General features: G+C 42.3%; 2 protein-coding genes across 7 annotated transcripts in view; one reads left to right on the top strand and one right to left on the bottom strand.

The window, feature by feature from the left end:
* Syn (synapsin) overlaps positions 1–23361 on the top strand; it is a 35687-nt gene that overhangs the window by 6031 nt on the left and 6295 nt on the right. For both annotated transcript variants that reach the window (XM_034327338.2, XM_034327337.2), the window contains exons 7-8: positions 22151–22356; positions 22958–23222. In XM_034327338.2, the coding sequence (XP_034183229.1) occupies positions 22151–22356; positions 22958–23222 (471 nt within the window). The remainder of the gene's footprint in view (positions 1–22150; positions 22357–22957; positions 23223–23361) is intronic.
* On the bottom strand, positions 27–23318 carry Timp (Tissue inhibitor of metalloproteases). Of its 5 annotated transcripts, none has more exons than XM_034327341.2 (5): positions 23297–23318; positions 2104–2230; positions 1936–2018; positions 1625–1858; positions 27–1531 (listed from the first exon to the last, which is right to left on the bottom strand). In XM_034327341.2, exons 1-5 carry the CDS (start codon positions 23297–23299, stop codon positions 1310–1312), a joined length of 669 nt encoding a protein of 222 aa, XP_034183232.2. In that variant the 5' UTR covers positions 23300–23318; the 3' UTR covers positions 27–1309. The 5 variants fall into 5 exon arrangements, with proteins under 5 accessions (XP_034183232.2, XP_034183234.2, XP_076548386.1 ...); XM_034327343.2 differs by lacking the exon at positions 23297–23318 and adding an exon at positions 18747–19197; XM_076692271.1 differs by lacking the exon at positions 23297–23318 and adding an exon at positions 18933–19059.

Here is a 23361-nt window from a genome sequence, read left to right on the forward strand (position 1 = left end):
GTGAGTAATGAAATTCTTTTGAATGCTTACAGAACGAACGACTATGCGTTTCTCGTTTATTTCCCATCTCTTAAGTATTGTAATACTTACAAAAGTTATCAAATGGAAGAACTATCAACTAAACATACATCGTCTCGTGCTATACAGATTATCGTGATAAGAAATGCCAACTTGTACGCGTCGAACAATACATTTCCAATGTTTTGTACTAAAGTTCTACCCGAATCGTGGGTTTCGTTTCATTTTCGTTTTCGAAATGAAACAATGTTAACACGTTGAATGTCGCGAAGACCATTAGTGAAAGTCACCATAAATTTCAAATGAAAAAATTCTAAATATTATTTAGGGCTCCAAATGAAAAATTTTTATTCCTTGTCAGTAACTTTCATAATTGAAATACATTCAACGTTACCTTGTTTCGATAATTCCTAGACTAAAAATCAAATATCCTTCGCGCAGTTTCTAACGCATAGACGAGACGAGTCTACAAAATAAACATGAAAATAATTTAAAAATCCATAATATACATGAATAGCCTAATATGTACAACTAAGGGGATGGCCAATCGGTATCGAATACGCTCGCTGCATCGGATTCAGTCGATTTATTTTTGCGCTCGAGCTCGTCGAATGATTTCATTAAAAATCGAGCGAGGCTAACCGCTTCTCGTCCGATTCTCGTCGAACGAGTAACAATCCGGAATCAATGTAGACTGAACTCTATCGCGAGCTATCTTCATAACGCGAATAAATTAAACATTGAATAAGGTTCGCTCGATATCCTCGATTTTGATTCGAGTACGGAAGGAAGACCATTTGAGGGATGAATAGTAAGAAGGGTAGGTTAATTGAACGCGAAAGATTCGACGACACAAACGCAATGCTACAGATCCCGAAATAACTTATTATGGTAATGCAAGCAGTTTCAAGAGTTCGTTGGATTATATTATACTTTTAACAACAGTCGGAGCAGTTCGATTCGCTGCTTCGTGTTTGTTTAATGAACCACTTTTGTACTCGCCGGCACGACCGACCAATTAATACTTTCGCTGGAAAACGCGGCAATAAATAGACGGTTACGCAGTCAAGAAATTAATGCTTCTCCTTGGAAACTCGTCGTAAAAGAGCATTAATTTTCTGATGCTTTACCGTGATAGTTTACGTTCCGCAAACGCTTTTCACGCAAGAGAACGATGATCGCAAACTTTAGCATAGCGTGCTGGTGTTGGCCAATGCCGATTTCCCGCCAACATGATCGACTTTTCGTTTGATCGTAGAACTCTCGCGTGGGTCGAAGCAGAGATTTTTCTTTAAGGTTCTCGTGCTCGTTGCTGCTCGCGTTTCTGTTGATACTCTTTGATGCAATTCTTGTAAGGCACGGAATTAACCCATGAACATGTGCCTCCAGCAATCATGCATATGCCGTAATCATTTTGGCAATCTTCAGGGCCTGGTTTACTTTCCCATAGACACTCTTTTCCTCCCACGTTCTCCAGAACCGCTCCCTTGGTCCACCATGGTGTATAATGGATCTGTAATAAAAAATAATTGTTTCTTTCATTCAGAACGATCGAAATTAATTATTAATCTCATGAATTGAAAATTTATTAGTATCGTTCACTTACACTGCAATTGCAACCGTGACGATATAATTGTTTGAAAGCTTTCCGTTGCCTGCTAGGCACAGTTCGCCATTGAAGCGATAATCCACAGATCGATATACGAGCTCGATCGCCATTCGTAGTTCCACTCACAACATAAGTTTCTCCGATTTTAAGACGCACTCCGCACATACCGTCCGAGGATGAGGTCCATAGGACATTTTTCTTAAGGGCGTAATACGATTTCGAGCTGTTTACCTGTAATTAAAAATAATTCTTAAATGATTTTTGTGGAATGGAGTAATTTGAAAATTTTTATAGATCCATGTACGAACCTTGAAGATTTTGCTGGTTTTCACGTTGTAGCCGATTTCGTGCTCGTTCATAGGTATCTCCTTCTTCACTCGTACCAAGGCAACTGTGAAGATTAATAAGCAGACCGTGTCGCGAACAGAGAAATTTGATGAATCGAATGCCGGGAGATTATTAATGTAATAGCTTACCGAAATCTGAATTGCAAAATTGAGTCTGGGGGTGACTTCTCATGCAAGAACACGCCATAACCCTCTGCACCGGTGCTAGCGATAACGCTATCAGCAGAAGGTACGTCCAAAACCTTAATCGCCACATCTGGGAATAGAAGAAGTGTAACTATTAATTAACCAATCTTTTTCTACATCCATTATCTGTGGAATTGAAAAATACAAAATTTTTGCAAAATAATGAGACACGTTCGAAAATCGTGTATCATGAATAATTAATTCTAGATAGTCGTAGTTGTTAACAAGCAAGATTCGTGTTTCCTTTTAAAATTCTAATCATTGCAACGAGATAAAGCTCGAGATAATTCGTGTTCGTCGAAATGTTTCGTCGTTCAAACCTGAGGTTCATTTATCTTCGAAATCCGATTAGGCATATCCGAACGATTCGGGATAGTTGTCACCTGTCCGGCAGCCTCAATCGAATAACTTTATTTAAACGAACGCGAAACAAGCTGACTAAGGCTGAGAATGCGTGTTTCGTTTTCGTTCCAGCGAAAGGAACGCAACGATGAATCACACAGTCGTTCCTAAACGACTAATCTCAATTTGCCAATTGGCCATCTAAATCTGGTGGCCGAGCTGCCCACCTGCAGGCCTTAGTTAATGCAAATTTATTCGATCCTCATCGCGTAGCTCCTGCGAATTCCGCGAAACTGATTATCAATGGTTGCTTATACCGCATCTTGAATAAGCTTGCAAAAATACGAACGAGGAAATGGTCTAAACGAATCAGATTGGATAATTCCTCGACATTAAGTGATTCAAAAGTTGGTTACTCTTGAAAATATCAATGGAATGACGAAATAGATTCATTCATAACGCTGAACGTCGAGGTATAATCGCGAGGAATTTCTTCGGGACAGACAACACGTATCACGGAAGCGTTCTAATCCGGTCTAGTTTATCGATGTCAGCTGAACCAGATCTAAAGATAGATGTAAAATGGTAACCAAAGTCGAACACGGACCAGAAACATCGTGACTTGTCTGAAAGATAGTATCGACGATGCGCTTTCGTGGACTGCGAGAATAGATCGGTGGACAGCTAGAAACTAGGTGTTCCGAGTTAAGTCTACGACAGTCGCAAGGAAATTAACAGATTCCATTGCAATTGCTATACATATCGAAGTGTGTATTTTTGAAAGGAAAAGGGAAAAGAAGAGGATAGATGTATTGATCAACTTAAACGCACAAGGCGGTCAACCTGAAACAAACCACTCGATTAACTTTCACGGGTTTATTATTTAATGCACATTTTATTCTATAAATATAAAAATGTGACCTCAAAATGGCCTTCGATTCGACGTTTAATTTTTAGTCAAACGTTGTAGTTCTCGTGTTAAAGATTAAAGTCTTTCGTTATACAAGTGATTGCAACGTGTTTCAATGGTAACAATATGTTGATGTATACGTTATTGCGATTGAAACTGTTCGGTACGCGTTGTACATGCTAAACGATCGAACAACGTATCGTTAATGCGCTCAGGCAGCCACGATAAAAGCACGCCTGTGTATCGTTGACAATACATCAGGCTCGGTAACGCTCGGTTGTGAAGCGTAACGCGCAATGTCACCGACGAGCGCAAGTGCACTTACCAGACTCAAGTGTCTGTGAATGAGCGTTGAATTCGTAGGTGCACCCGGTGATCATCGTTTAACATGCATTCGCTTCGAATTTATGCTTCCCCGTTGAACCCTCCGCCAGGCTGCCGATAAACCTTCGTTCCGCGATCGTTTCGAAAAATTTATTGGCCAATCCACGGTTAACAACGAGCCTTAGCTACTTCCACTGGAATAGATGTTAATAACGAAGGCGATTCGATGGGGATTGAACCCGTTCGTTGCTTTAACCGTGCAACGTTTGCTTATGGTAAATTGATCAACAATTTCCTGTGGGCGTTTTTACAAACTAACCTTGGAAAACCCTTTCCGTGTATCAAGAAATAAAAGAACGGCTCGGAAAGCATTGGCCTTTTAATAACCCGAGAATTAAAAAGTCAAACGTTCACCGAAAACCTTTTCACCCGATGTTTGCGTTTACAATTCGCGAATACCTAGAGGATGAGGAAAAAGTGGATAGAGGAAAAGTGAATCGAGAAATGGAGGAAAAGTTTGGTTCAATTGCATGCAAGAATTTCCACGGTGTATAGAGCCAACACCCAGATGATACCAGCGATATTCTCACCGAACGGTTTATTCGATGCACTTCATGCATCATTATGCAAACGGCTGATGTCATAGGCAGCTACGCACAGCGTCGCATTATTTTTATTTCCGTTCGCAATAATAAACACACCGATGGCCCGTGAACGAGGATCCACACCTCGTGACGCATCCCCATGACGATCTCTCACGGTTCCACGTGATTCGTCATACGCATCAGGATTTCATTTCCCTTGAAATTGAGTATTGCCTCGCTTCCATCGTAATCCATTTGCGTGATTATTCAATTCGATGTGCATTAATGCAGTTCGCAACCCACCATGAAACTCGTATCACACGCTTTTGATTTCCTCTTGTTCTACTTTCAGCGTTAGCTCGTTGCACCACCCTCAATGAGATATAAATAATGGTACTTTTGGTATCATTGATCTATTTACGATACAAATAATCCTACCAAACATTCCACCTTCGAAACGTTAAAATACAAGTGATGAAGAAATTCAATCGGTATACTGTAAATCGTACCCCCGAAAGAAGGACGTAAAGGTGTTCCTCGTTTTATTACAGTCGAATAAGGAGCCATTATCGTTGGAGGTTCGCGAAACGAGCAACCGTATACACGTTAAAGACAGCTCACAATGTACAATATAATTTACGATCGATAATTCCCGTATGGAACCGAGATTTGTGATTGCGAGCATGCAAATGAGCACACAAGGCTACACCAATTAACCTTAAACTCCGAATAAGATTATAGGAAAGTAAACGAGCAGGCCGTGTATTCGCGTTGCACCTCGTACTTATGGTAATCCGAAAGTAAGAGTAACACAATATTATAACTCTTTCATGTCTAATACAAGCGCAGATGAGCCGAGCGATAATTTCTCTATATCGCTACCGTAAAGGACGGATTATCGCGCGTTAATGGGTGAAAATTTGCTCGAAACACCGAGCAATGGATCGACAGGTTGTACGGTTATTTTTTTCGCATTCGCACCTCGTTTACGCGTTCTTGGAAAAAAGAAATAATAGTCGGAGATTCAGAGTCAGTCGGTGAACGACAGCGGTGAATGAGTCTAGAGTGTTCTTCGGACTCGTTTCACCATGAAACACGAGGAAAGAGTACCACTCGAAGAGTGGTGAACAACATATTGTGTAATCGTTCTAACAGCCATTGATTCACGGCTCCTTATCGAGCACCGTGGAAACATTGTCCCTCGTTCGCCCGGTCCCTGACTTTACGCAACAACATAAACGCGCGAGGCGACAATTTATCGCGCGAAAGGATCGTTCGCGCGTCCTCTGGTAACGTTTATCGCTTTCGAATGTCTTCATTAACGTGGCAGTATCGAAATGATGTTGTACAATTCGCAACCTGTACACTGAACTTCTTGTCTGATGAATTTTTTACAGACTTTTTGTGTTAGATGAATTAAGAAATCAACGTAATCGCATGGAAGCCGAGGAATCTTGCTGATATTTAGCAAAAGTTTGTTTTCGCAAACGTCGTTTTATTAATGATGATGTTCGTTAATACGTCGGCTGTGTTGAGTCGACTGAGAGCCTCGCTTTAATAGAAATGCAACTCCCGTTGTCGCATTTCAATTGTAACTCGATATTGCAAGACAGTGCATCAAAGGTCTCTTCTGAGAATTCTTTTGTGCATACAAGTGCATGCAAGACACAATGCGCGTCGACAAAGTGCAGCTCTCGTAATTGTAGCGAAGCTAATGCGTCCACCAAACCTTTTACGAAGCTAATACGTCTACTTTCTCCAACCTCACGCTTTCATTGCGGCTTTAGTTGCGACTTTCAGACTCGCCGCTATACGAGTAGCTCTCCTCGTTCTCTTTTCATCTACGAACACGAGTTTCTTACTTCGAATTTCGATTCAACGAATTCGAAAAACCCAAGAAATTTTCTCTTCCTGATAATTTTCATATTTTGTTAAAGCCTTAAATCACCGGTTATCCTGGCCCAAATATTTGACAACGTTCAATCTCCTCGTGATAATTGAATAATCGAGCGACTAGACAGCTTTGCTGAGCAATAAAGGTCGTTCAAACAGGTGATCCTCTAACTGCTTGAAACAACACGTTGGGAAGAAAGTTTTCAAACGTCTAAGAGCCTAGCTTTACGCGCCGTCACGGCGCTAAAGCATCCGGGGTATTTCTTTCAAAGTAGTAGCAATCGAATAACGTCGCTCATAGACATTCCTGAAATTGTTTGCCTAGTGCTGTGGGCGAATTTACGCGTCCATTAGAACGCGTTCTCAGCGAGTTCTTGAGACTCTGTATATCACGTTGCAACAGATAGCAACGGCTCGTATGGTTCTGAAACGTGTCGACAGTTTCGAGTTTGCACGCTTTTCTGCTTTAAAAACTTCCACTCAGATTTCGCGAGCGAGAGATCGCACTCGATGGGTAATCCTCGAGGTGATTTCGAGTGTCGAAATTTTTGTCGAAAACGAGCTGCTTGCACGAGCCGAAAAAGTGTAAGGGGCGTGGAACGAAACCTGTTCAATTAACATTTCCTTACCGTATCGATGCGAAAGAGAATGATGACAGGGTGCATTCCTTATCTCAGGATAAACGAATATTATTTATTATTCTACGAGGAGGAGATGATCGACCTCTATAAATTGTGCTTCTTACAGATTTATAAGTTGTACATGGCTGGTTGGGAAGTCTGTTGAAAGATTCATTGAGATATTTAACACGGTTGTCTGTTTAAAATAAATTGTGCTTCGATGGAAAAGAGTTGGAACATGTTTTTCGATGAAAATCGAAGGAAGAATCGATGGTGGAGTATATGATCGATCGTTCTTCCGATCATCCCGTCGAGTAATTAATTGTTGGAATGAGTTGGAGCTTTGAAACTTCGATCCAAGAACTTGTTGACTCGAGGTGAAGTCAAGAATTGAAAACAATTTTGCGTTCTTGTTATCGCAACTGGCATTTGTTTCCTGGTACTCGTGCTTCTTAGAACTCTTCCTTGAAATCGCAAACGCCTTCCATATTTCTCTCAACTTTGATAAAGTAAATAATCTCATCGGAAATCTGGCCTCTGATTCTCCTCTCTTTGCAAGAATTTCATGCGCGTTTAAAGATTCAATAAATACAGAAGAGAAAGCAAGATAAAATATTCTCCCCTCGTTTTTATCATTTTAAAGCAATTTCTTTGGTATCCATTTACATTAATTAACATTCGTTAACAGTGATCCTTTAACATCGAGATAGAGATTTCAGCAAAGAATTTTGTGCACCAGAGAAAAGAAGAATGGCGATTACGATAGTACAATATTTCATTGAAGAACCATTTTCGTCAGCGTTAATTTGCATATTCATCGATGCCCACCCGAATTACGGCTCGATCAAATTTTCCTCAATGAATTGGCGTCCGTTCGCCTCGAACAGGATGCATCGATTACATTCCTTTCGACGTGTCATCGACGTAAAGACCGATTTAATGACTTTACCTGAAACTGGTATTAATGAGTATAAATTTTATCTAGCACTTACGTTTTCATGGATCTCGAATTCTTTCTTAACGAACAGCGAAAAAGGATGGTCGCGATTGAAAGTAAATAGTTGGGGCATTCAATTGCGATGCTTTTAAAGGGGGCAGGAAATTGGTGCGATGTAATTTCCATGCATGCTTAACGGGAGCGCGAAGACGGGCCGTTTGTGTGGTTAGTAATTAGCATCTCTCACAATCAACTCGAGCTAAATGACTCGCAGAGCTTTTCAAACGGCACGCTGACTTCAGCAAGTTTGTTGTGAAATATTTTCATAGAAAAGTCAGCATTTTTTACATCTAACGCTACGATTATCGTGGAACTCTTGCTTGTGACATGGATTGATAAAACATGTGAAAACTATTGCGCAAAGTAAATGTATATCAAAGGTCACGTTTCGTTTCTACGACTTATCCTTTCTAACTTTTCTTTTCTATTCAAGAAAGTACATTCATAAAATGCAAATGAAATTAGCAAAAAATTATGCGATTATCGAAACGACTTCTGGTCATTACGAGGAATTCAGATAAGAGTATCAATAAATGATTGTTTACAAAACTGTTTCAAATTGAAAGATAATTTATTCTGAAACGTCTTGATCTGTCATTGCATCGGAATAGATTCGTTTCAAAATGCAACAGGAATAATCGATCTTGATCAATAACACGTCACTCATCTTTGACTTTCGAATAATCAATTTGCTGGTCACGTTTCTGTACGAGCAACATGACATAAGTCGCGGGTGACGCAAACACAATGTAACATTTTGTTCGTATAATAATTCGGACGAAAATATAACATCCACCGTCCGCTATGCATCGAGAAAGAAGATAAATCTGCAGTTTTCCTCGGCCACAGTCGAATCGTTGTACGTTCTAAATTCTCTATGAGAAGGCAAGTGCGAACGCAGATGTCCGGACAAGTATTAATTATACTATCGATCAATCAGCGGACGGACGAACGATTGAATGAAAGAGCACGGTGGCTCGTATCGCGAATGATTTCGAATCATTGCTGAAAGATAAATCGATGACGCGAATCGTCGAGAAATGATGTACATTTTCCGAGCCATTTGAGGCAAACATCGTCCGATTAACGGGACGATTAAATAAACGGCCTTTTAAATTCCGAAACCACCGTGCTAGCTGTACGTCGCCGTGTTTAGCAAAGTGTTACAAATTGATAATAATCGTGTCGAATGTGTCACGCGAATAATCAATGTCGTCTAGATACCGCTTATCAAACACTATCCACCATCTGCTCGAACTATCTTTTTCTCAGTTAAACACTTCTGACTCGTCATTTTCAATTGTAAATAATCGCCCTGTTCTCCTACGAATTCTAAGCACGATTCATTCCAGAAATTTGAATCCCGGGAATACCTGGAGCATCCAGGTCGCGAAAATTGTGCAGTTCAAACAGGGAGAATAAATGTTAGGATGATTCGTAGAAATAAATTTTTACGCGCCGCGTTCGAAAGTAAATATCGTTATCTGATACGTTACCTTTCCCGTTACCACAACTTCGCGTAGAAAGTGTACGTGACATATATACGATGTTTATGGTAACCTTGCGACAGTATTTAATAGAAAATCGAGTAAAAGCGGAAACGTGGAAATCCAGCTCGTACGAGAAAGTTGACAGTTGTTGACCGTCTCGTATTTTTATCTAGCCATGGGATCAAGTTCATTACGTGTACTCAGAAATTCAAGTCGATTCAGATATGAAAGTTTCATTTCATGGAATTCGAATTTTATTCATTAAAACCGATTAAGATGAACTCACTCTAGTTTCCAGAAAACGCAGAAGCGTTTTTTAATCAGTAGATCCTCTCCTCGATTAATCACAAAAAAAAATTAAATTAGTTGCACATGGATGCACTTGAACACTAAAAAATAATTAGATAAAACATGAAAAAATTCACGGTTGAAAAAGTGATTGTCTTAAGAATCCGTACGGACGGTCCGATCGCGAATGATAGGCACGATTCCAAAAATAAAAATTCGCGGGTTGCCGGCGTAGCGCAGAGATACAGCCAGGCAGGTGGAGGCTTCTAAGACGCGCGTCAAAGAAAGACTGCCCCAGTTCCATCGTATTACCGCTATTATATTCCGCGGCAGCATCCGTACGTGCGTGTACGCATGAGCTCTGAGCTGGTACGCCGCGCGTGCAAAACTCGCGATCGCTCGTTCGCTCGCTCGGCCGAAAAAGGAACAGAAAAGGAGAACCGCGCGCCTATCAGACCGCGATTAATCATAAATTTGGACGTTGCGTCATGTCGCGACGGCGATGTACTCGGAAGTGCAGTAGACGGATAGATGGATGATGCTAAAAAAAGAAAGAAAAATAATAATGATACAGTGTTTTCGCATGTTATGTAGCCGGGTGAAATTGGGACTCGCGTTCGGAACGCGGAACTGGTTATTCCTTTACGATATCACGATTTTTTTTTTCTTTTTATGACGAGAAACTTCGATATAAGGTTGCAGCTGCAACCAACATTTCTCTGGTATTTAATAATAGATTAATTTTAACCGAAGATACTACTGCAGCTTCGAAGTTGATAGACTGAAATAGGAATTTAGAAGAATGGTGATAAGTAGACTGTGGAAGTTTATGCGAGTATGATATCACAGTTCCGTAGAGATTCAGAAATTTATATAATTTTCTTTTAACAATATAATTTTTATTGTCAATATATCATTTTATCATTGTACTTCAAGGGAAGATTGCTTATATCTAACGTTACATTAATCAGAAAAGAATGCACTATCGAACGTGCACATTTTACGAAGAAAAAAATGGAAAACGTCATATCAGCTTAAGTAACAATTGAAACAATTGACAATGTACATCGTTTTGAGATAATAATGTTGATTCAAGATATAATTGTGGATGGTTTGTCATGGAGTATAATACAGAACACTATGTTTTCCAAGAAAGTAGCATGGTTGCTACATTCACAAATTAATTACGAGTAATTATGATTTATATAACAGAAACATGCAATTGCAATTTATTAAAGACAGCCAGTATTACTTTGATGTGCAAATTTGTATATTAGCATTCTTTTAATTATTTCCACGTATCGTATTATTAATTAAAAATGGAGCGTGAAGCACGCGTGATACCAGATGCGGTATAATAGAAACGAAGACACCACAGCAACCCTTAATTACTCGACGATGGAGCATCGGTACCGCTTGTCAGCCTTGTTGCTCGATTAATCATGAATTTGGGCAGCGCGTCGTGCAGCTCATTACTATGCGCGTACTTTGAAACGTAACGAGTGATATCGAGTCGGTCGATTCGCGAGTCGTTGAGTTGGGAGCAAAAAACCACGAAGACCTGGCACGCTTTCAAGTTGCCCCCTAATGAATCTTTCGCGAACCCCGTGACTTTGCATAACTGCCTTACGCAGTTCGCTATTATTAATCTCGCGTGTGAACCTTTGAATTTCGACAAGGTGTCCCAGCGAAATTTTATCGAACCACTTAACTCCTCGTGAATCAAGTCTCCGCGTTCCTTTGCATCAGGTTCCAAGCCGATTCCGTTGATTTATGCAAAATGCACCGTGACCGTCTGATAAACAGAATTGCACGTCGACGATGTAATGTTCTCGCGATCGTTCGTTCGCGGCGTTAACGCAAGGAACTTTTTGCGGTGCGTCAAATTGACAGGTTCAAGCGTTTCATTACTGTGATCAAGGGTGTTAGGGTAATCATCGATGCAACGGAGAAAGTCGTGGACCGTTAAAAGGATTCAACGCGTTTAAGCTCGTCTTCGTGAATGCGTATCTATATTTACGGTGTGACTCACTGTAAATAACCGAGGAACTGGCACGATACTGGTGGTCGACAATTTGCTGTTCGTCAAATCGCTTGTTAATGCGGCCCGTGTCTCGACGATAACGATCCGCCACTCTTCATTCACCGTTCGAAATAAAAAACGTAATCGTGGACGATTCGGAGTGCCGCGTTTAATACAAAGGCTCGCGCGTGGATCGACGACAAACACGACTGACTGTGCTCGCTTCGATCGCTAATAATGACGCGTGAATCATCCTCCATTCAAGCGGATCGCATCTGGATGCATTTTCGCGCCCGATCACATCCTTACCGTGCATCAACAAATTTCTGCGTTTCCACAGAACCTGTGTTCTCGCGGCTGCGGTGGACCACGTTCTTGGAAGTTTTTTATACATTTGTAAAAATAATCAATACCGGGGAAGAACCGTCGACAGGAAACCGCTGCAAATTGTGCCAGACGGAAGGCGGTGTTAAAAATTAACTAAGCATCTGATTCGCTTGGTGACGTTAATTTGCGTGATAAAATTTGTGGTTAAATTCGGTAATCATAATCGCTTGTTCCCATTTCTCATATGTTAATCATGGTTGATGAAGAACGAAGAGAAACTAAGCAAATCATTTTTGGTTATATCCGAGAGAAGATTCGTGTTGTTTCGTAAGGATCGAAGATGATGATGAATATAGGTATTACGCGTGGCTTGATATATTTACCAGGGTGTTTGGATTTAGTAAAATGCACGTCCAAAAATATAGGGCAGTTAAGGGTATAGGAATAAATAAGCCGGCTATTTTTACTTCCATCGAAGAAATAAAAGTGTTTCAAAACAGCTCGTGGGTCACAAACCGCTGACACGGATTGTCTGTACCTATTTATATCCAGACAAGGAAAAAATAGAGCCGTTGACTGACGAATAGCTCTATCTTTGGTGCGAATCTTCAACGAGGCATTGCAGCGATGCACTTAACGTGCATGCCAAAGGAAACGCTCGAACAAGTTGTTTTCTTTACCAAAGTGGCAAAACAATTTTTCCTTTCTACCTTTTTTTGGGATTGCTCTTCTTTCTGAATTAAATCAGTATATACATTTTTTTATTTTTATTTATCATCGGTGATAATTTTGCAATTCGAAGATCGTTAGATTGAAAGTGCATCATAATATCATTAGGTGATCCCTAATATGGCATTTCTTAGATGTTTTGAAATTAAACATTGATATGCTATTCTAAGAACGTATATTGTCCACCTACTGACGACACTCATCGTCAGTGAAAATAACAGATGAAATCATTGCCGCCGATCATCCAGATGCGCATACCGAATCGCTGTTCCTTCCGCGCGTGGGAGAAACGACAGAAGGAAACTCCAGAATTCTTTCAACGTTGATACGCTATTCGCGTGCGTGACTTCATGAAACGTCTGTCAAAAGCGCGTCGGGAATCGGGTCGGGTCCTTCGTTCCGTGAAAGGAATTGCATTTGCAACACGCGAATCAAGTAGCGCATCGTATATTTCGCTAGAAAATATTCCGATCTACGAGCGGAGAACGTTTTCCCAACGGGCTTACAAGTTCCTTCTCTAACGGCTAATTAATTCCCCGTGCAGAGTTACAAGCAACCAGTCGGTCGTGCGGTCGTCTAGGATTTCAGAAAACAAAATTTATCACTGAAAGTTCACGCGTGCTGTAAATCTTCCAGTGCCGTTTGAAATGTCACGAGCGGAACGTGAAAGACCGAGGAGACGTCGAAATAAGAAATGCTAATAGAAGAAATGCGCCGGATAAGCTTTGGGGATGTCAATCAAATTTGGAGTTTAAAAACATTGCACAATTTAGAAATATCTATAAATATTTTATTCAAAATTTTTCCCAATTATTTTACATTTCTATTTTCGTTACATAAGACAACGCGCTGCCCGTCGCATCTGACGAACGACTTCAATTACTAAAACGCTTTTCCATCCTAGGAAATGTGTCGTTCGATGAAACGCGATTGCAGAGGCGTTCATGGGCGGTTTTGTCGCGATTCTCGGTCCGCTCCGATGAATGAGATTGTTAGCCGCTGAGTCACGATCGTAGTAAAACAGTGGCGTTAGTTGGGTCGCGAAAGAACGCGGCAGACGTCAGAAAGCGTAGAGGCGAGGATCGCTTAGTCGGTTGTACACGATTGAAATTTTAAAAAGTCCCATCGTGAGCAACTCACGAAGGTTTTCTGCGTACTCGAACTTGCCGAATGCTAACTTACGCATACGAACGGCAATCGGTGCCAAGGCTGATTCACGGCTACGATCCGCTTGCACTTCAAAGCAACCAGCGGCTCGTTGAGGATTCATACCCTCTGCGAGCCGATTCCGTGTTCTTAGCGAACCGAGAACGTGATCTGCAACGAGGCGGACAAGCTGTTCATAGTAAAATCTATGGAAATTTCTTCGTGAGTAATAATGGGGGTTGGATTCCCTGGAATAAGTAACTTTGATGAGAAATTGCTGACAAGCTGTTGCTGGTGTACCAGAACGAAATGAATAGAGGGTGGATTGCATAAAACAGGTCACTTAATTATGCATTCTTCTTTTATAAATAACATTTGTCTGCGTTCTTTTTTTCTTTTTTTTTTTGAAAGCTTATCTGTATCTTTTTATATGAATGCACGAACGTTTCCCGCAGCAGTTGAGCGACTTTGTAAGAGAGATTACCTTGCTCGCGAAAAGAAGAAAATAACAACTCCTTAAAATTCATGCGGTCCACCGTACTCGAATTTTACACAACTGAAATATGAACGGCTCGTAACTCGTCGGTGAAAACATTCCGACTCTCGAGTAGCAATGATCTTAATCAACAAAGTCTCCGTTTCGAGGCATGTTACTTACAACCGAATATATCAGGCCCCTAAAATGAAGGCAACACGTGCAAGTCGGCGAACAGCCGTTCATTATCGCGGCTTAATGCATCGGTCGCGCGTAATGCAATCGGTTCTCCGGCGAGAGGATCGTGCCAAGGAATAATCGCGTACGTTAATTAAAGCCCGGGCTCGATTATGTGCGCCACGTAATCCCGTTGCCTGGCGAGCCAGTCCTCCGGTGTCGTGCGACGCCTAAACAAGAGGAATAAACGAAAATGCAGAATAGGAATGCAAAATCACTCAGAAAGTGCACGATTAGACTGGACGTATGTATGTATATTCGTGTATGATGTAACGGGAGAAACCGCAGGGACCACACCCCGACGATACCGCAGACACGTGCTGTTTCGTAAGCTGCCAACTTTTAGGCAAGGCCACTGTGGTACGAGATATTGCTTGCTCTCCGTAAAACGTATTACACGAGTGCTCCTCGTTCACGATGTTCGCGACCTAGATACCGCGAATTCAACGTTTCCTTCGGTGTTTCATTCGCTGATGTTTCACAAATCGTCTTACGACACTCTTACGACGTCTCTTGAACTTTGCCTAGAATTTTTTAAGTGCAAGTGCATCGCTCCGTTCGTTGCATAAATCCTGCACCCTTACGACACCTTCATGGAATCCATTGGCAAATTGTCAAATTCCGGTATCATTGCATCGGCTAATTTTGAGTATCGTCGGAAATTCTAGAATTGCGGACACGATAATTATAACAGTAAGGGAAAAATTTTGTGCAATATTCACAGTGTCGCTAATGGGATAACGTTTTAATTCTTTCGATTAACGATTCACTAATCTTGTTCCCTATAGTGCTCGCTATCGTTCATTTCACGTATCGTCGCAGGTTCTTGACCTGTCGGTACGGTAATTATTGAGCGAGCGTTTCCGGGTAGAAGGAGCACCGAGTTCGCGGTTCGAAGCCCGCTTTAAAAGTCCTCGTAGCGTTGCTCGTTAGCGCAAACAACGAACCACTATGACTCCTCTCGTGAAGCACACGTTCGAAGTAACCGTAACACGACTACTACATTCCATCCCGTTGAATCTAGCATTTTCCTACGAACCCGTGGAGAATCGGCCGGGAAAAGGTGGTTCCGCGAATTCCGCGGAAACAATCAATTGAGGCGACTGGCGCCAGCGTAACCCCCGTTGGATAATGGCCAAACGGCCCAGGAACGTCGTTAATCACCGGCACCGGCGCGCGTATTCGCGTTGACGAAAATGCGCGGAACGGTTAGAATGGGAGCCGGTGAATTAATACCAGGACTGAAAATAACAATCTTACTTGCAGGGATACGGTATAAATATTACCGAATACGCGGTAACGAGCCGGCGATAAAGAACGCATATAACTCGGTACACTGTAATCACGATCACGGGGGACAGAGCCGTGGCAACACGACGGCTCGTAAATAACGAGAAAATTGCCAATAACTCGGACAACGGGTGTAACGAACGTTTGATCTGGGAAAATAGTTCGGTGATTTATCGTCGAGATTCCGCAGATTACGCTATCGTTGTCGTAAAGAAGAAGAATGAATCTCGAACACCCGGGGTGTTATCGAAACACAACGGCCGGCTACGAATCTTCCGGCTGTTCTTCTTACCGAGTACACGCACCTCGGACGTATTGCAATCACGAAAAACGGACCGTCATAAATAATTCGATTCGCGTCTCTAATCTGCCGGCGGCCATGGCCTACCGGCTTTACCGGCCGCTACGTGTACGTAGGTATCCCTCGAATGGAAATAAAACGGCATGTAGAAAGAAAGAGCAAAGGTATATAAGGTGGAGGAGGCTGTGTGTACGCTTTGAGAGCGCGTGTGCGGAGAGAGAGACGACCGGCCGGCTGGTTGGCGCCACTCGGTCCTCCGCGTATCGGAGCTACGCGTAATAAACGTAATATCGTACAAGCCGATACTGCTCCGTTGGTTGCGTCCACCTCGGACCTACGGATTATATCTTCCTCGGTTAGTTAATCGACGATATAACAATACGATACCGCGACGTGGGGAGGCCAGAGACGATTTATATCGTGGTTCCGAGCTATCCGTTCCTCTTTCTACTTCAAGGAAATCGTGTGGCGCTAATGAACCTCCTCGAAGGTTCTCCGTATCGGCAGTATCGGCGAACGATTTCTTTGCAATACATATCGACGTTTCATTTAATTTCCTTTCATTTATTTGAAAATTTCCGATAATGGTACGTTTCACCAGTTTGTTTCATTTTCCGTCTCTATGGTTAATTAATTTATTCATTATTCGAAATAACTTTTGCTCAATACTGCCACCTTGGAACTGGTGTATTTTCGATCGTGTCGTTGATCGATATCGATTCCCCGAAAGCGTATCAAATTCGATTACACGCGCGTCGATTTTGCTGATCGAACTTACAACGAAAACTCACGTTCCCCTGAACTTTACGACACGCTCGGTTCTTTAAACTTTGATTACTCTTGATCGAACAAGATACATGTTTTAATATAGATGTTCGACGCAACGGCTCGATAAACGACTTTATTTTAATACGATGAAAAGGTGCGTTTGTGTGTTTGCTTAATAAGACGAGTTTCTCACGTTGGAAAGTGAAGATTAAAACATTCCAATAGACTTTCGACTTAATTAATCAAGACGATAGAAAGATGGATTTTAATTCATAAATGTAGAATCTAATTTTTATTTCTATTCAATGATGAGAATAGTGAAATGTAATTGATTGAAATTCATGCATAATATTCCAGTTCTTTCCTTTTAAATTGATTCTATCACCTTGTCAACAGCAATTGGCAATGGAGGTCCGATATCATTAACATTTCATTAGCATACTTTGAGAAACTTCTTCTCCGATCGTTTCTTTTCCTTACTACATTTCACGTTTCGAAACATCCACGATACAGGAGGAATTTATAGATCTCCCTTATCACGCGGAACACTCGGATTAGAATATTTTGTATAATCAACTGACGACTTCCGCTGGCAATTTTTAGCCATTCGTCGTGAACTAATTAATTCTCGTTCGATTGGTATATACTACTTGGTCGATTTCTTTCGTCACAGATCTGTCTTCGTTATCGAGACCGGCGAAGTAGCTAGCAAAGGGAAACGATGATCATCAGCCTTGGACACGATAGATCAAACCTCGACTAATTAGTACGATGAATTATTCATATCTCGAGCTGTCGCTTAGACTATATTACGATGATAGAATATAACCAGGTGAGAGTTTTATTTACGTGTAACAGCGAAAACTGACAAATATTTTTTTTTTTTTGGTATGTCAGGACACGCTACTTACACGGGGAATAGGACATAATAAATGTTCAACGATCGAAATTAGCATAATGATACGATTCGATATCTCCGTCTTTGTTATTTTCGTTCTTCACTGTGCGAATAGTATTCCAGCGTTTATTTCCGCGTAAATTTTATCTGGTACTGTTCGGAGCTGGATATAAACAAATCTACGCCGTTTCGCGCGCTCGTTTCGATTTATCGAGTTATTTGCTACATAAGACTCGAGATATTTACTAATAATCTGGCGAAACGAGGCATTTGAATCGCATCGTGTATAAAATTTCCTGTAAACATTGCTAAATCGTTGTTGAAAACGAACGAAATGTACAGTATTAAGTCATTTTACAAGTAATATTGTTTCTTATTTTAACTTTAACTGCGATCATTCTTTTCAATGTATCAAAGTTACGTGTGAAAATGATATTACTCATAAAACGAGCCGATAATACCGTATTGTACATATTGTATAATATCATGTAACAAAGTTGATCGATTGATATTACGTGGAAGTGTGCGATATTGCTTTTAGCGATGTTTATTTTTGTCAATACCCAATGATGTCATGGTTTTGATTGCGAGTTCAATAAAGCGTCGAATGTAATCTAAAGCGAAGCGGAATCGAAGATTAGCACTTCGGCTCGAAAGTGCATCGCGTGTGTTCTAAATTCTCGGTCGCGTACGCTGTTCGACTAAATAATATTCTGACACAGTTGACAGTAGCTGTTTAAAATTCTCCAGCATCAACCTGACGATAATTACGAATATTTTCATGTCTGCGAAAGTAAATGATACACGTTGGTTTAGCAACGAGTCGAGCAAGGGTCGATAAGTTGAGGTAGCAAGACATTTGCCGCATGTCGAGCGCAGAGAAACAAGCGGTACAAACGCGGAAACGGCACAATGGGAAAATCGCACATGCGATGTACAGATACCTTTCTCCGTGACCCCGTGCAGATCCTTCCGCTTCGGCTTTCCTCGTCCACCGTGAGTTTACTTGCACTCTACCTTCCTAACCGTTATCTTGCTTGACCTCAAAGCCTCGCGATCATTCTACGAAATCGCGAACAGGGAATTCCTTTGACGACGAGTCGACGATTCGATCTCGATCACGAGCTTACCTCGAGCCGGCGCGGCGTTCCGCGTGATACGAACACGCGTGGACTTCTCGCCTTCCCTTCGAACCGTGTACTACGAGCTTCGAATTGGCAAGGAGCGGCGAGTTTCGCGAGCTTCCGCGCGCGCGTACCAATCTCGACTTAGCAAACTGTCTCGCGCGATATAGCATCGGACGCGAAAGAGGACCGACGGGATTTTCACGTGTGTTTATCGATCTACCTACACGCACGCACGCACGCACCGAGAGTCGACTGTTCGCGCGCGAGCTTCGAAAAGCAATGCAAGCGCGAACGACACGGCAGCCTCTCGTTCCTTCCTACGTTCTTACATCGATCTCACCGTTCCTTCTTTCTCTTTTCATCTCTTTGCTATCCGTCTCTTTTCCTTTTACCTTCTCCATCTTACTCGTTCGCGTTCAATCATACCTGTCCTCCGTCTTCGTCCTCCGTTTCTGACTTTTACCCGCCTCGTTCCCTCTCTGTTCGTCGCGTTTCTCAGCCACGGCTTACCCTGTTTTTCTCTCTTTTCAACTCGATGATCTTTTCCCACCGCTCCCCTCTCCCTTCTCCTTATTTCCATCGTTTAAATATATTTCTCTCTTTCTTTTTCTTTCCGATTTTCTCGTTGCCTCTTCGTCTACTTTCCTCGCGGCCTTGCTCCCTCTTTCTCTCTCTCTCACCTTTCTTCGTCCGTCGTCCGTGATTCTTGCGGCCGTCTCTTTCGCGCATTTTCATTATCGTTCCTCCCGTCTTTCTCTCTTTACCTGTGATCTTCACCATCCCCTCCATCAAACTTTTCTCCCCACCTGAGTTTCACCTCTCATCCCCCACCTTTTGACGGTGTATACCTTGGCTCGCTTTGCGTCTCTCGCCGGCCACCCACAGTCCTCCTTCTACGTCGAATCGAGCCTCCCTGCTCGGTTTCACCGGTGCTTCGCTTCGTCTTCTTCCTCTCTGCTTTCGAACTTCGTCGATCTACATTTTTCACGACCGTTTGCCCTCCTTTTCCATCCCCTCGACCCACCCGCTCACTCCGTCCCGCTCGTTCGCCGAAACGTGCTCGCGGGGGTTCCACTCGTCACCGTTTGATCCACGATTACTATCATTTAACGTGTCTGCCGGGTCTTTTTGATCGTTTCCTTCGAGCTCGAACTCGAACGTGGCCAGAGACCGTAACGTACTTTGTCTCCTGGACAGCCGGTAAACGTCGAACAGCTCGGAATCGAGGAACCGGCATTCCATCGGGTCTCTCGTTCAATAAACGGAAACCGATAAAATACGCGTTAGCGTTTCTAGATACACGCTATATCGATCCGTGTTAAATTCGGTGAATTACGTCTTGACGGCCTTCCAGACTTGTTTTACATTTAGAGCTACGTCGGGGAAGATACATAACTTAACATAGGCGTGGATCACCGAATTCGAAGAACGCGAGGAATTCGAATGTACAAACAGTTAACGATGGGTGTTCCTCGATTAACCGCCTCTCCGTCTGGTCTTTTTACCTTTTGAATATCGTTTTAAGCAGAGACCTTAAATGTTCGCCGGTACCGGGCGAAACGAGTATTATTTTTAGTACGTTCAAGTACGAGGAAGAAAATCGAAAGCGACACCCCTCGGTTCGCCGTCGAAGAGCTCGAGGGGGCCACGATAAATGATTTATCTCCGTGTCCCTCGCCGTTGATCCCTTCGTTGGTGTTCGTGGCACAAGGGGAAACGGACACGCGTCCAGCGGTGCTCAGGAAGGCACTTTTGCGACACCCACGTGTCGGCACAAACACGTGGGTACGTTACGATTTGTGCATTATTCTGTCGGTGTGTCAGCGACCGGACGTCAGCCTATCAAACCAATTCATTGATCAATCGCTTCCTCTTTCTGCGTGAATACGCTTTTGTAAACAACCATCAACGAGCCAGCCAGACACCGCAAAAATGGCCCTCTTTGTAGAAGTAGTATAGAACAGTGTATATACAGTTCAATTATTTATTGGTTGCTTCAAAATTACGGTCTTCCTATAATGTTTCTTTTAACCATTCGAAACTGAGCATTAACTTGTTCCTACAAATAGAGTGACGATAAGTCGAGGTTCTACCGTATTTGAAAGGGAAAGAGATTAAAGTATCCCCGGGCTAAGGTTCGAGTGTCTATTAAGCTCTCCTAATGCTTATTGCTTTCTATCGACTAGGAATTCCACGGCTATCTGCGGTAACGGGATTGTCCAGCGAGCGTTCACATTTTACGCCGTCTTTACCCTCTTTTTCCTAACTCGATTACCGTGCAATCAACCGAGAAAGGATTCGTGGTCGCTGGGGATCCTGCGCTCCAACTGATTCACGATTAAAAGCCAGGGGAACCGGTACGATTGGATACAGGGTACGGTTTTCGAACGCCCTCGGGCATCCTCGTATTCTATCAAAATGGCCAAGCGTGTCGGTTTCCAGCGATACGCTTCTCGGCTTCTCGAGCCGAGAGAAATAGATATCCCGAGGGAATGGTGTTTGGTGAACTCGTTTCGCAACTTGAAACATTAGCATCGCGTTAATAATCTTACGTCGCCCACGCGAATATCCTGTGTAATGTTTAATCAAACGCCCGCGTATCGGCTGACTTTGATCTTCATCCATAGATGTTGGTTAATGTATTCGATTATCGAAGACAAGAGGGCCAGATTGCGGTAGGCGTCCCATCCGACTGGTTTCCCTCGATGTTCAATGCGGAATGCTGAATACGCGTGCATTGTTAATCGATTCTCCATAGGTCGATGCAGAAACGTGACAAACGCATTTCGACTTGACAACCGTTCGTTATATAACCGTCTGCAGTTGTCGTTATCGACGTGTAACGCAAGGATTATTAAATCGGACCAACTATTAGGCGTATTGAATTACGTTTGGAAATAAATTAGAAACTATTGCGATCGTTCTTAGAGATTAGAAATGTCTCTTTAACACGCTTGACTGTGGAACTAATTTAGCTGCCGGATGTAGAGTCGTTTCAACTCTTCATTAAGACATTGTTACATGCTGATTCGAAGACATCCTGTATCCTATTTGATTCCAACTTTTTGTCTCACCAAGCAAACTCGTGTTACAGAATAATTTTCTCGCCTAGGAAGTAGAATTTTGAATCATTTTATTGCGTTCAGGCAGCTCGAAGCGATCCCCGATCGAGCGTCTGATCGTGCTCGTTATTTTTTCTAACCGATCATCGATATTTTCAGGTAAGCGCATCTCGTTATCCGGTTGTGGTGAAACTCGGACACGCCCACGGTGGAGTTGGAAAAGCTCGTGCCGAGACGAATCAAGAGTTTCTAGATCTCGCCTCGCTGGCTGCTTTGGCGAACGTTTACTGCACGTCGGAACCGTACATCGACACCAAGTACGACGTGCACGTGCAGAAAATAGGCAATAACTACAAGGCGTTCATGTGAGTGTCACGAAACGTCTGTCACGAGTGTCACCGAGTTGCTTGTCCGTGGTAGAAATTTAAGAGGAAATCGCTCAACCCCCGGACGGTAAGGTGGAACGATCGTTACGTAATTGCTAACGCGAGTTTTAAATCAAACCGTGTTTTGCATTCTGTCTCACCTAATATGTTACGATACTCGTGTGTCATTGCGTTGGATTTAGAACAATACCAGTTTTGTAGATTTTTAATCGACCCACGCGGAATTGATCTTTTGCAATTCTAATCAAATTTATTTCTCACAGAACTTAGACTTTTGTTGACTAAACGTCAATGTAGGAATAAGAAGATCTCACATACAAAATCATATTACTCTAGGAACAAGTAATTTATCTTCATTAGAATATCCAAATTTCATAGATCATTCTAAACAATAACGCTCGATCAAACCTATAAGACACACGTGGGTCGTAAACGATTAAGATTTATTTGCAATACTCTGACGGAACTTTAGCTTAATCCCACCTTATCGCCGGGAGGTTAATTAATCAAACAATCGCGATTAGCACACGGCAAATCATTGAATCCATTGTCACGGTGATTGTGCGAACGTCTGACCCAGGCGGAAGAGCATAAGCGGAAATTGGAAGTCGAACACGGGTTCGGCGATGTTGGAGCAATTAGCAGTGAGCGAAAGACACCGAACTTGGGTCGATCATGTGGCCCAATTGTTCGGGGGATTGGACATATGCGCCATCGAGCTGTTGGTCGGAAAGGATGGTCGGGAATACATAATCGAGGTGAACGACAGCGCGTTGTCGTTAATGGGCGATTCGCAAGAGGAGGATCGTCGTCACATTGCGGATCTTGTTACCGCGAAGATGCAGGTAACATTTTAACGTGAAAATCAATCAGTCAAACTCTATAGATTCTAAAGATCATTCTGCCGCGTGTACTTTACCATTAACTTTCGTTGAATTTCAACGCTGTTGAAAGGACTTCCGTTTTCCTTTTTGTTTTTCTTTC

The sequence above is a fragment of the Osmia lignaria genome, chromosome 14 (assembly GCF_051020975.1).
Source record: "Osmia lignaria lignaria isolate PbOS001 chromosome 14, iyOsmLign1, whole genome shotgun sequence".
In the NCBI taxonomy this organism is placed as follows: Eukaryota; Metazoa; Arthropoda; class Insecta; order Hymenoptera; family Megachilidae; genus Osmia; species Osmia lignaria.